Source organism: Cololabis saira, chromosome 5 (assembly GCF_033807715.1).
Source record: "Cololabis saira isolate AMF1-May2022 chromosome 5, fColSai1.1, whole genome shotgun sequence".
NCBI lineage: Eukaryota > Metazoa > Chordata > Actinopteri > Beloniformes > Belonidae > Cololabis > Cololabis saira.
Window position 1 is genome coordinate 50,753,721 of NC_084591.1, and position 13,703 is coordinate 50,767,423.

General features: G+C 44.9%; 1 protein-coding gene across 1 annotated transcript in view; it reads left to right on the forward strand.

Moving 5' to 3' along the window:
- Positions 1 to 737: 737 nt before the first annotated feature.
- The window catches only part of st3gal2 (ST3 beta-galactoside alpha-2,3-sialyltransferase 2), a 34,469-nt gene continuing 21,503 nt past the window's right edge, over positions 738 to 13,703 (forward strand). Inside the window, exon 1 of the mRNA XM_061722342.1 lies at positions 738 to 1,145. Within this exon, the coding sequence (XP_061578326.1) occupies positions 738 to 1,145 (408 nt within the window). The remainder of the gene's footprint in view (positions 1,146 to 13,703) is intronic.

A 13,703-nucleotide genomic window follows, 5' to 3' on the forward strand; every position in this document is an offset into this window, starting at 1 on the left:
AAAAACACAGACAAGCTAAAAAAGGACGGGAAAAAGAGGGCAAGAGGGGACGGCTAGAGCCACGATGGAACACCCTTCAGGATAGATACCCCCCCCCCCCGCCCCCCCTCTTCCCTCCCTCTCTCACTGCTCTCCGCTGCTCTGCCAACCTTCACCAGCTACATCGCCTCAGTGCAGAGAAGAGAGAGCTGAACGCGGAGCTGAATGCCGGAGCTGAGCGCAGCCTGCACATCGACGGCAGAGGAGACAGACCTGCTGTATCCATCCACGGCTTTCCCCTGACGCTGGAAGAATGGAACGATGAAGATGAAGAAAGCAGAAAGCAGGAAAGGGAAAGTTATGGAGTGAAGAGAGAAGGATGAAGTGAAGGTGGGAGAAGCTGTGTGAAGGAAGTGGGGGGGGGGGGGTCACAGCTGCTGTGCCTGAGCCGGCGGTGGACCAGAGGAGCCCCGGACCGGGTGGGAGGCGCTGCGTCGCAGCTCCGCTGGGAGGCGGCTCAGACGTGACGGGGGGGGGGGTCCTCCCAGTCACGCTAACCAGCGTTAACCGGCTGGTTGCTAAGGGCTGCAGGGGGAGGGGAAGGGGCTGAGCTGGGGACAGTGGCAGGCCCAGGGGGGGGGGCATGGCCATGGGGGGGCCGCATCCCGTCATCGGCGCTCCACCGGGACAAGGGCTGGGGGTCCTGGAGCGGGGGTCTTCCCAGGGGGGCCCCCCGGCTCCTGGAGCTACGGCCCTGGATGAGTGGAGGGGTGGTGGTGGGGGGAGCTGGGGGCGGGGGGGCGGGGGTGGAGAAGGGAGGGAAGGTGAGATGCTCTCGCAGACTCTGGGTGCTGTTGGGAACGCTGGTCCTCATCTTCCTCACCTCGCTCTTCCTGTCCGTGTCGCTGCGGGGGGGCGTGGGCTTCAGCTACCTGGAGCCGCCCGGCTGGGAGGAGTCCCGGCGGGTCAAGCTGGTTCCTAGCTACACGGGGGCTCACCGGCAGGCCCCCCCCGACGCCCCGCTGCAGAGGACGTGTGCCTGCCCCCGCTGCGTTGGAGACCCCGGAGTCTCGGACTGGTTTGACGAGAACTTTGACCCGGATATCTCTCCGGTCTGGACCAGAGACAACATGCAGCTGCCCCCGGACGTCTACTACTGGTGGGTGGTAAGTACGGCCGTCCCTGGACCTCACCACACACCAGAGCGCTGGGAGGAAACATTACAACACATATTTCTATTTTATACTAACTTTCTGTTTTATATTGTTATTTACAGAAGAATTTGAGAAAAATGCTTGTTCACATATTTTCATTTGATTTGATTTGAAGATTTTATTTCGAACATGCATGATAAAAAAAGAGTACAAAAAAGTGAAAAAACAGAATACAAATATATATATATATATATATATATATATATATATATATATATATATATATATATATGTATATATATACATATATATATGTATGTGTATGTACAGCACTTCATATAATAATAGTTCACAGATCCACCAACATGCACGAAACAGAGTAGGATTGAAGTAAACACTTATCCAGTCCTACCCCTGAGTCTTACATACATTCTTACATATAATAAGACCAGTTTCAATAACTGTTCAATACAGTGATATAATACTCAATTATATGTATATACTGTATAAATATAGTTAAAATCAAAGTAAATCAAGGCAACAAAACAAAACAAACGCCCAGCATTTAGTTGTGCTACAATGTATGTATGTACTAATAGAAGTAATTATAATGCATAGTATTACATTATCATTACTTTACTATAATACTACAATATAATAGAGAACAATAGACAGCAATGGTATAACAATATACTTGAATAACTATATAAGAGTAGATATGCTATATATGCACTGGTTTATATATTTACCCCCAATTATATCCATAAGAATTACTATAAATCTATATATCGACATATCTACATATAACTATAAATCAATATATATTAATAGAGATAGAGATACACAAATACTGTACATATAATACAACTCAATATATCCATATATACATATAACATATCTATATATATAACATATCTATATCCATAATATAAATCTATATATCTACATATATTAATGTACATATCTACATGTTTATTCGCATCTGTATTTTGAATAAAATGTTTCTTTGTATCTTTTTTTAAATTGTGATATGTTTTGACTTTGTTTTAGCTCCAAGTTCAGGCTGTTCCACAGTTTCACTCCGTAGGTCGACATGCAGAATCTCTTCAGTGTATCTGCCCATGCATGAAATTCACACCTCATATTCAGTTCCTATTTTCTCTGGAGATGTCATTCATCTGAATTTAATCTACTACAGTGCAGATAGTTGGATATTTTAGAAAGTGTGCAAATGAAACCTTTGCAGATAGGCCAGATGATATCACCAAGTAGCTGCCAGCACAAACATGGGGGAGGCAGACAGAACGGCATGGCTGACTCCCTGAAGATAACAAAATCTTCTTACTGAGTCTAAAGCTCATTGATTAAAAGGGTTATCATGTTTGTTTGCTTGCTGCTAGCTGGGTGGTGCACATAATACAAGGTAAATCCATTAAAGATTAAACTTGCAATGTAGAACCTGCAAACCTGCAAGCCTTTGAAAATATTATTTTGCGCCGTCTAAATTTGAATTTGTTATGAATCGATTGTTACTGGTTTAGGGCTTTATTTTGAGATAAACTAATTGTCTCTTGGATGTACTTCCACATTTGATATCAAAATGTGAGTTTTAATTAAGTTTTTCCATGCATGTTTAATAACATGTTAATGTCACACTATATAATGCTAAAAGCCCTCTCAATGTTGAGGGGGAACGCCCACTTAGACCCACCAAGGGTCTGGTTTTGCCTTAAGTGGACAAGAGCAGCATATACAGTTTTGCAACTTTTGCCAGTTTTTTTAAAAACATTTATCTTATTTACGTCTGCCACAAAATCCAGAAAAAACTCCATCTAAGTTAAATCGGCATTGAAGTTAAGCAGAATTCTTTTAAAAATGAAAAAGATGAAAGCTTGTTTGAGGTTTGGACTTTGACTAGTCTCTGATGTCCTTCGCATCAGAGACTAGTATTGACCAAGCCATTACAATTGCGTCTGTAATGGCACTTTTCCACTAGTAGCTACTCGGCTCTACTCATCTCAACCCGGCCTGGTTTCTTTTCCACTACAATTCAGCACCTGGAGCAGAAGTAGGAGGTTGGAGTGAAGCTGCTGTGATGTATTTGATTGTGTGATCTAAACGAAGAAGACAACAACACTACAGATGTAGAACCTGGAGGAGATGATAGATGTGCAGCTGGATCTGTGACTCCTGTTCCATCAAGTTAAAAAATGAGAGTGAGAGAAGCTTCACGAGCGACGCTTTTTAATGTTTTTAGTTTGTCTCTGCTGCTGCTGAAAAGTCAGCTGGAGCCGTGAGCAGCTATGAAGAGACAGAGCTCCTGGTAGATCTGGTCGTTCCTTATCTCCATCTAGATCCCTTTTTTATTCCCTCTTCAGCACCAGGTTTATGAACATCTGCACCTCAGAGTTGGATCACCAAACAGACTTTTGCGCTTCAACAGTCCAGATTTTTGAGGTGTCCTGTCTCAAGCATCATGAAGCCTTGACTGGCTGCACCAGGTGTGCTTGAGACCACACCTGGTTTTCAAATATGTGGTTTAATGAGAAATGTTGTTCAGGGGTGTCGAATAATTTGGAAATTGCAATCAAATGTCACTGAAAGTAAGATTTAGTGTTCAGTTCAGAAAAATCACTATTTAAATGGTTATTGTTTCATTTATTTATTGCCGACAGCTGTTAATTTGTACATTTTGCCAGTAAACTTAATTTTCAGTGGGGGTTAAATAATTAGAGCCCGAGCACTGACAGTGCGAAGGCCCTATTGTAGGAATTTTTATTTTCTCGTTTTTATTTTTATTTTTCAGACAAAATGAGGGCCTTTTTTTCCCCCTAAACGTGCCCCAAAAGTCACCAAATTTTGCACGCAAGGAAGGCCTGGTGAAAAATGTGATATTTAATGGTTTGCATTAATGGGCGGGGCCTAATGGCTCAACAGCGCCCCCTAGAAAACTTTGTGCCTCAAGCCCCACAATACAGTTTGACGTACATGCACGAAAATCGGTACACACCTGTATCATGTCGCAACTTAAAGAAAAATTTCTTGGCGCCATGGCCGAGACCGAACAGGATGTCGGCCATTTTGAATTAATCGTGTAATTTTGGCGCAATTTATGCCATTCCTTCGGCAGTTAATACGGCCCGAACCGTAACGTGCACCCAGGTGTGTTATACATCAAAATGTGCGTCTTGATCCTGCGACAATGTGCATTACTTTTCTCAGTCAAAAGCGTTACCATGGCGATGATAGACGCCAAAAAGCGCACCCCCCCTTCATCGGATTGGTCCATATTTGATAGTTCCTATTCTCTGCCATAACTTTTGAACAGGTTGTGATAAAGACATGTGGGTGGTGTCATCGGACTCCTTATTGAGTACTTGATCATCATTGGCCTGAATTAGCCCCGCCCCTTATTCTGATTGGTTGTCCCTATTTTCTGCTATAACTTTTGAATGGTTTGACATAAAGACTCGTGGGTGGTGTCATCGGACATGTTTTTGAGTCCTTGAACATAATTGGTTCAAATTAGCCCCGCCGCTTCATCTGATTGGTCGATATGTGATAGTTCCTATTTTCTGCAATAACTTTTGAATGGTTTGACATACAGACTCGTGGCTGGTTTCATCCGCTAAATGTCCAGGCCTGAAGAATCTACATGCAAGTCATTCCAGCGCTTCCACTGCAGTCTGAACATGCACAAGGGTGCGAGGGCCCGTTCATAGCTGCTTGCAGCTTTAATTTTGATTCCAACTGTAGTGAAATTTTAAGTAAAATCAGCATTTTCTATGTTGTTCTTCAGTGGCTCCTTAAGACTTGAAGCTGCGTGCTCAGTTCACCTCTGAAATGGCAGGATAAGGCAAATACAGGCCATCAGCTGCCAAGTCATCAGGTCGCACCGCAGCAGGAAGGCGGTGAACCAGGAGAGAGGGAGAGGAGAAAAAGGAAGAACTAATGAGATGAATATTAGACACATCAGAGATGTGATGGGAGATCTATGAAGCAGAGATTGGTTACCCTTTTCTGAACCATCAAATGTGTGTCCTTAAAGAGCAGATTGCAGGTTGGAGACCCCTGTGAATCAATGAATCAAAAACCGCATATTTCCCCCCCTTCGTTTATAAAATAATTTGTATCCACATTACATCGTTGTTAAAAAAAAAAACCTTCCACACATAACCGAAGATCTGCGTTTTCGACCACATTCATAAGCATTCCAAACCTGTAGATCATCTGTTCTTCCGGCCTTCGGGCCGGCCTCCGCGGCGCAGCTTCCCCGGGAGCGGCGTCTCCCGAGCCCGAGTCCCCCCGCGTCCCACCACGGAGCTGCCGCGTTAAATCGACGCAGCCCTACGCCGTAGGGTACGGCGTAGGGCTGCGCGTCGCTGCGTACCCTACGGCGTAGGCTCTGCGTCGGTGTAACGCAGTAAACGGTGAACAAGAGCAGAGACCATTTATTTAATAAATAGCTTGGAGGAAAGATGGTGGATCATCTGGAGTTCTGTTGTAAACAAAGGTCGCACGTTAGACGTCAGAATCAGAGCAGATTTGTTGTTGTTTTGGAGCATAATGTGACGTTCGAAAACGCAAAACTCTCTGTCTCTGTCTACATGCATCTACATGAACGGAGTTTTCAAAAATCTTCACTTTGCCCAGAGTTTTTTTAAACATTCGTTTATTTGCGTTTTCATGTGGATGACAGGTCCAAACGTAGGAAAATATCTTGGGTTTAGCAGATACCCGGCTACGTGTGTATGGGGTCTGCACAGTCCGATGGGGCAGAGCTGTGGAGACGTCTCCCTGGTGTGACGTCATATGACGCGGTGTTTGAAAAAAAAAGCGTTTGTAGGAGCTTTGCTAAAATCAGCCACTTTTTCCTCTGAATACGTGCCCTTATGTCTTGTAAAACATATTAAATCCTACATTAACTTCTCACATACTCATTTTCACATAAGGTCAGGTATAATTTTTGAAAAAACCCTAACCTGCAATATGCTCTTTAAGGTTCTGGTTTGATTACAAATGTTGGCATCACATTTGTGTCTTTAGCCCATTTCAACCAGCTAAGAGTGCTTTTACTTTTCCAACCCAAAGCATCCACATAGATTTATATTTTAAAGATAAACATAAGAATTTGAAAAGGGAAATGACAGTGAAATAAAATGTGTTCGATTATGTCAAATAATCGCTGCTGTACCTGAATTTAGCACAAAGCTGTCATAAGGATTTCAAAAGACCACTGAGGGGTGGGTGAGAGTCTGACTCCTCGCACTCAAACCAGCTGCATGCGGTTGGATCTCCGTGGTACTATAGACTATAGAGTTCATTCATACATATGGTGTCAACTTCGAAAGAAAAGTCCCAATATATCTCCTAAGAAAGAAACAGAAAGCAGCAGAATGAAGAGTTGTACCGCTCAACAAAAGATGTGAAAATGGAAGTTAGAGCAACTCTGCAGAGATGACCACGGCCAAACAAACCCACTCCAAAGCCACAATTCACACTGTGCTCTCTCATGGCCCTGCGCCTACAAAATGTGCAGATAATTAACCACATTCATTATACCGAATGAACCGTGTGAAATGATATAATGGGCTGTTTTTCTTTTTTTTTCTTGGTGGCATTTAAAAAGATTTGGATTGGTTCGTGCAAGCTTTACGCTAGAATTTATAGCAGATCCTTTATTCAAGAGAGCCAATATACACATTGCAGTCAGCGGATCTGCACCACTCAAACCACCTTTAGTGAATTTTGAAGTAAAAAGACATAACGGATGGCTGGCTCAAGATGCAAAAAGGATAGAGAGGAATCCTAAGACCTGAGAGGTCAAATAAAAAGGCCTCTACAATTACTGCAGGTTCAAAATGTAATGTAGAGAGGAAGAGCTTAAGGTTTTTTTAAGGGAATCAAGATGTCCAAAACACATTTCAGAAGGCACACATCAGTGATACAGCATTGACTACGTTTACATGCATCAATAATCCTTTTCTAACTGGAATATTAGCAATAACCCTGTTGCGCACGGCCATGTAAACAACAATAACCCCTTTGAATAACCGGAATTTGCTCATATTCCGGTTTTTAAAAACCTGAATATGACCCCTGGGTTACTCCTTTTAAAACCTGAATATTTGGTCATGTATAGCCTAACGGAATATCCCCATCAAACGGAACAGGAATTTATCTTCTGCGCATGTTCTTTTTGCGAGGAATCTTGGTCTTTTGAGTCCAGGAAGTTCTTATAAACACAGAGAAACACAAGACCAGGAGGAGACTAATCACTTTATAAATGTAATGAAAGATGAGCGAAAAGTTGCGTGAAGCAGGATTTGTACAAACACCAGACCAGATCAAGCTCGGCTGGAAGACGCTGAAAAAGGAGAACTACAGGGTCGAGAAACAAAACCACTTCTACTGGGCTGTTGATTATCTGCCGTGCTGCTGTTATTGTTTTTGTTTTGGATTTGGATACAGTAAGAAGAAACAGAAATGACGGGAATTGCGTCATCACGTTCTCCGTGCGTCGCTGGTTTGATCCAGATATCCCAAATGATTAATTACCAGGGATAACCCTGTTTGCTCACACATGGAAACGGAATATTCCCAATGTTTCAGTAACCGGAATATTGACCTTAACCTGAATTCTGACTGCATGTAAACGTGGTCTGTGATGTGGGAGTGGGTGCTCTAGAAATAAGCCAATTATCAACAACACAGTGTCAAATCAAATGAATCCTCAGTAAAAGACATGAGAGAGTAATAATAAAATTGGCATTTAAAAAAATACATATCTCCTGAAAGACATGATATAATTTAATTTCATTTATTGATTCATTCCAGACATGTCAAAACCATTGTGTAACAACGTTAACTCTAGTATGAATCTACAGTATAAATAGATATACATACACATATGCATGCACACACATTTTGAACATATAGAATCCCTTGTAAATGTATATAAATAAATGAATTTATTTTGAATGAATTTACACAAAATAAATACATCTATAAAATAAATCTAGATCCAATATGCACAGACGGACCTATCTATACATACCTATGTACATGCACATGCATAACAATACACACATAACACATGAATCCTGTTTAACATGTCTGAAAGGGTGTCGGAAGAAGTAAAACGTACTCAATCCTACCCCTTCTCCAATATTCCATAATTACACTACATTCATCCGGTTTTCTGAGTCTTACAAATGTTAGAAAAAAAACAACAAACAAAATCAAAGGCAGTATTTCTATGTATTGACATCCAGCAGTTATACTGTTTGGATCCTTTCATGACGTATTAACCCTGATATTTATTGACAGTAAATATAAAACGTTAATTTACAAATGAATAGTTCTTGTGTGGCAGATTATGGCCCTTTTCCACTAGTACCTGCTCAGCTCGCTTCTACCCGCCACGCCCCCGACTTGCGCTTTTCCACTACGGGCTGAGACGGGTAGAGCCGCTCCAAGCAGATACTTTTTCTGTACCGAGGCTGCCGAGGTTCTAACCGGGCTGAGCCGGGACTATTTCTGACGTCACCACCCTCCTCGCCACTGATTGGACGGGGGGCGGGGCCGTCATCACACTACAGGCCTCTGATTGGTCGGGGGCGGGGCCGTCATCACACTACAGGCCTCTGATTGGTCGGGGGCGGGGCCGTCATCACACTACAGGCCTCTGATTGGTCGGGGGCGGGGCCGTCATCACACTACAGGCCTCTGATTGGTCGGGGGGCGGGGCCGTCAGATGTTTGAACCAGGAAGCGGGAATCAGCGCGAAAGCGACTCGCAGCTCGTGGTGATTTTATTATAAAGCGCAAACGTCAATAACGTCAATAACCATTTAAATAGTGATTTTTCTGAACTGAACACTAAATCTTACTTTCAGTGACATTTGATTGCAATTTCCAAATTATTCGACACCCCTGAACAACATGTCTCATAAAACCACATATTTGCAAACCAGGTGTGGTCTCAAGCACACCTGGTGCAGCCAGTCAAGGCATCATGAGTATCATATGTTGTGCTTGAGACAGGACACCTCAAAAATCTGGACTGTTGAAGCGCAAAAGTCTGTTCTGTGATCAAACTCTGAGGTGCAGATGTTCATAAACCTGGTGCTGAGGAGAGAATTAAAAAGGTATGTAGACGGGTGATAAAGAACGATCAGATCCACCAGGAGCTCTGTTTTACTCTCAGCCGCTCGCGGCTCCAGCTGATTTCTCATCTGCGCCGACACGAATAAAGGTGTTGCGCAATCGAGTACGTCACAGCAGCTTCACGCCAACCTGCCCACTTCTCACCTGGCTGTGGAAAAACAAACGGGGAAAAAGCCGTCCCGAGGCGAGTCGGGCTGAGTAGGTGCTAGTGGAAAAGCGCCATTAGTTATAGCTTATGGCACTTTTCCACTAGTACCTACTCAGCCCGACTCGCCTCACCTTGCCCTCGTTTCTTTCGATACCCAGATGAGAGGAAGGAGGTTGGAGTGAAGCTGCTGTGACGTATTTGATTGTGTGATCTAAACGAAGAAGACAACAACACTAAAGATGTAGAACCTGGAGGAGATGATAGATGTGCTGCTGGGTCTGTGGCTTGTGTTCCATATCAAGTTAAAACATGAGAGTGAGAGAAGATTCAAGCGGCAACGCTTTTTAATTTTTGTTAGTTTGTGTCAAAAAAAAAAAAAGTCAGCCAGTTGTGGAGCCGTGAGCAGCTATGAAGAGACAGAGCTCCTGGTAGATCTGTTCGTTCCTTATCTCCGTCTAGATCCCTTTTTAATTCTCTCCTCAGCACCAGGTTTATGAACATCTGCACCTCAGAGTTGGATCATGAAACAGACTTTTGTGCTGCCGTTGCTGGTTGAATAAAATGAACAAGAAGCCGCGAGTCGCTCTTTTGCTGATGTCACATCCTGACTCAGACGTCTGACTCCAACCCCCTGACCAATCGGTGGCCTGTAGTGTGATGATGTCAGATACAGCCGACTCAGCAGCTTAGAACCTCGGCAGAATAGATACAGAAAAGTATCTACTCGGCATGTTAGACCGCTAGTGGAGAAGAACCAAACCGAGGTGAGTAGAGTCGAGTCGGGCTGAGTAGGTACTAGTGGAAAAGCGCCATTATATCCATGCTGTGGTGTGTCTGGTATGGTGAGGATCAATACTCCAACCTGGTCGTGTCAGGGTGCTCCTTCGGAAGACCAGTTGAAAACAATATGACATTTGGAGCCGCTGCCAGGAAAGATCTGCCAAAAATCATTGAACAACAATGTTTCTGAATGTCAAACGAGCAGAGGTAGGCTAGGTAGTCGGATGTGGAGGACAGGAAACGGAGGAATGGAGGAAGATGGGGGTAAAAAAGAGTCTGAGAAACCAAGTCAGATGAGGGGGGCAGATTAGTGGTCTGTGATCAGTGCTGGTGTGCTGCGCGGTGAACATGCCTCCCTTTGGAGAGATGAAGAAAGACAAGAAGAGGAGGAGAAACAGAGAGAGGAAGCCAGGCAAATTAAAGAAAAGGAATTAGACACGAGAGCTTGGGGACTGTTGGAAAGGATTCAGATCTAAGGGAATGAAAGCTGTGTTTGGAGAATTAAGGCCAGTGGTGGGTGCAAAGGAAGTGGTGACAAAAGAGAGTAAAATGAAATGAGGAGTGCTGTGGGGGAGAGAGGGGGGAAGGAAGTGGTGGTCATGAGGAAGAAGAGGAGCTATGCACACTGGCTGCCAAGTGTTGATGGAACTGTTGGTCTTGGGGCCATATCCTTTCCCATGCGTAGGTGTTTTGTGTGTCGGTGCTCTGTCTTTGCAAGCTGGGGTGAATTCCTGGCCAAGGCCAAGGTTTGGTTTTACTATAGAAAATGAAACTTTGATTGAAAAGAGCAGACAAAGCAGAAATGTTCTTGATGCTGGTTGTTAAAATGTGCCCTCACAATATTTGTATGCCTCTAAACTGGCTGACTGGCTAACTGGCTGGCTGGCTAACTGGCTGGCTGGCTGGCTGGCTAACTGGCTGGCTGGCTGGCTGGCTAACTGGCTAACTGGCTGGCTGGCTAACTGGCTAACTGGCTGGCTGTCTGACTGGCTGACTAACTGGCTAACTGGCTGGCTGGCTAACTGGATAACTGGCTGGCTAACTTTCTGGCTGGCTAACTGGCTGGCTGGCTGGCTGGCTAACTGGCTGGCTGGCTGGCTGGCTGGCTGGCTAACTGGCTGGCTGGCTAACTGGCTAACTGGCTGGCTAACTGGCTGGCTAGCTAACTGGCTGGCTGGCTGGCTGGCTGGCTGGCTGGCTAACTGGCTGGCTAACTGGCTGGCTGGCTGGCTGGCTGGCTAACTGGCTGGCTGGCTGGCTAACTGGCTGGCTGGCTGGCTGGCTGGCTGGGTGGCTAACTGGCTAACTGGCTGGCTGGCTGGCTGGCTAACTGGCTGGCTGGCTGGCTGGCTAACTGGCTGGCTAACTGGCTGGCTGGCTGGCTGGCTAACTGGCTGGTTGGCTGGCTGGCTAACTGGCTGGCTAACTGGCTGGCTGGCTGGCTGGCTAACTGGCTGGCTGTCTGTGAGTGAGTCTGTTGGCCGTTGTAGAGCGCTCCTGTGTGACTGGACAGCAGAGGTGGAAAAAGTACAAAAATATTGTACTTAAGTAAAAGTACAAATTTTCTGCTTGAAAATTACTTAAGTAAAAGTAAAAAGTACCCATTAAGAACATTACTTAAGTAAAAGTATAAAAGTACCTCAACTTAAATATAATAAAGTACCAAAAGTACATGGTGTAAAATGTACTTAAGTACAAAAGTAAAAAGTACAAAGTACAAAGTACAAAGTAGAAAATTCAAAGTACAAAATTATTTTCAAAAGGATTGCAAAGAAATTAAGAATCCAAGAATTTGCTTACAACTCTAAATAATGGTGATATTATTCTGACCCCTTTAGCGTTTGTCTCCATTACCCCATTTTAATTTCTCCCTTTGCTCATCACTGCTGCTGTACCCCATTGGCCCCGCTGACAGGTACACCGCCAGCTTGAAGTATGCAGTGACAACATCAAGCAACGCCAGCTGATAAAGGATGAGACTTTTGAACTTTTAAATGCCAAAACCACCTTAGAAGGGGTGGAATCAAAGAATGGTGCTCATGGACATGCCTCGGCTGCCGCTCAAGGCTGATTTATGGTTCCGCGTTACACCAACGCAGGGCCCGTACCCTACGGCGAGGCTCTGCGTCGATTTAACGCGGAACCATAATTCAGGCTTCAGTCCTCATCGGTACTCGACGCGCCGACGGTTCCTCCGGCCTTCCGGCCCGCCTCTGCGGCGCAACTCTCCCGGGAGCTGCGGCTCCTTCTCGGTATATTCACGCGCCCCCCTTCCTTCCCGTCCGCCTTATGGTTCCGCGTTAAATCGACGCACACCCTACGCCGTAGGCTACAGCGTAGGGTGTGCGTCGCCGCGTACCCTACGCCGTAGCTCTGCGCCGGTGTAACGCGGAACCACAAATCAGCCCCTGCTGTGCTGTTCTTTAATTTGTAGCGAGTAACGACGTGTCCAATTTTAAATATGGCGGATTAAAAGTACGATTTTTTCCTTGAAAATGTAACAAAGTAAAAGTACAGAAAAATGAAAGTATCAATAAAAGTACAAATTCTCAAAAATCTTACTTAAGTACAATAACGAAGTACTTGTACTTCGTTACTTTACACCACTGCTGGACAGGCTCTCCGTTTTCACCGGTCCGGACTGGGCTGATGATGCTGCGTTTGAAACAGACTGATATCAAACCTCGCACCAATCTCACCACAGTGTAAAAATAGAAATGTTATTACACTAAGATATAAGCTAAACATGCTTAACAACTGATGTCACTAGAGTTGCAGCACTCAGCACTGCTGGTGGATGCCTGCTGACATCCTGACCACCTCAAGCCTGAATTATGGTTCTGCGTTAAACCAACACAGAGCCTACGGCGTTGCCGTGACGCCGTCGTGAACCCTTCGGACTTCTCCGTCACTTCATTTCTCTGCGCCAACCAAAGTGACAGGGCTGCTTGCGTTCTCTTTTTTTCTTGTCTTTGGAGTGGTAGTCCCTGACGACAACAAAATATGTGTTTTCAAGCGAAGAAAATTTTTTCCATAATGGACGGGAAGCAGAGCTGGAGGAGGCAGAGATGACGAGGTTGAGGTTTTCATATGGAGTGGATGGATATGAGTGAAAAGGAGCACCTCAGAGGAACGGCCAGCATTAACGAGTTATGGTTCTGCGTCAAATCGACGCCGTTACCGTGAGGCCGTCACCGTGAGGCCGTCACCGTGAGGCCGTCACCGTGAGGCCGTCACCGTGAGGCCGTCACCGTGACGCCGTCACCGTGACGCCGTTACCGTGACGCCGTCACCGTGACGCCGTCGTGAACCCTTGGGACTTCTCCGTCACTCCATTTCTCCGCGGTGCAGTACCCCCCGCGACCGCTAGGTCGCGATCTTTTCCTGAATGGTTTATCCGACTTTTCCGGTCACAGTGAATGAAAGAGATAAGGACAACTATTGTGCAAAAAACCAAAACAAAAAAAAATCACA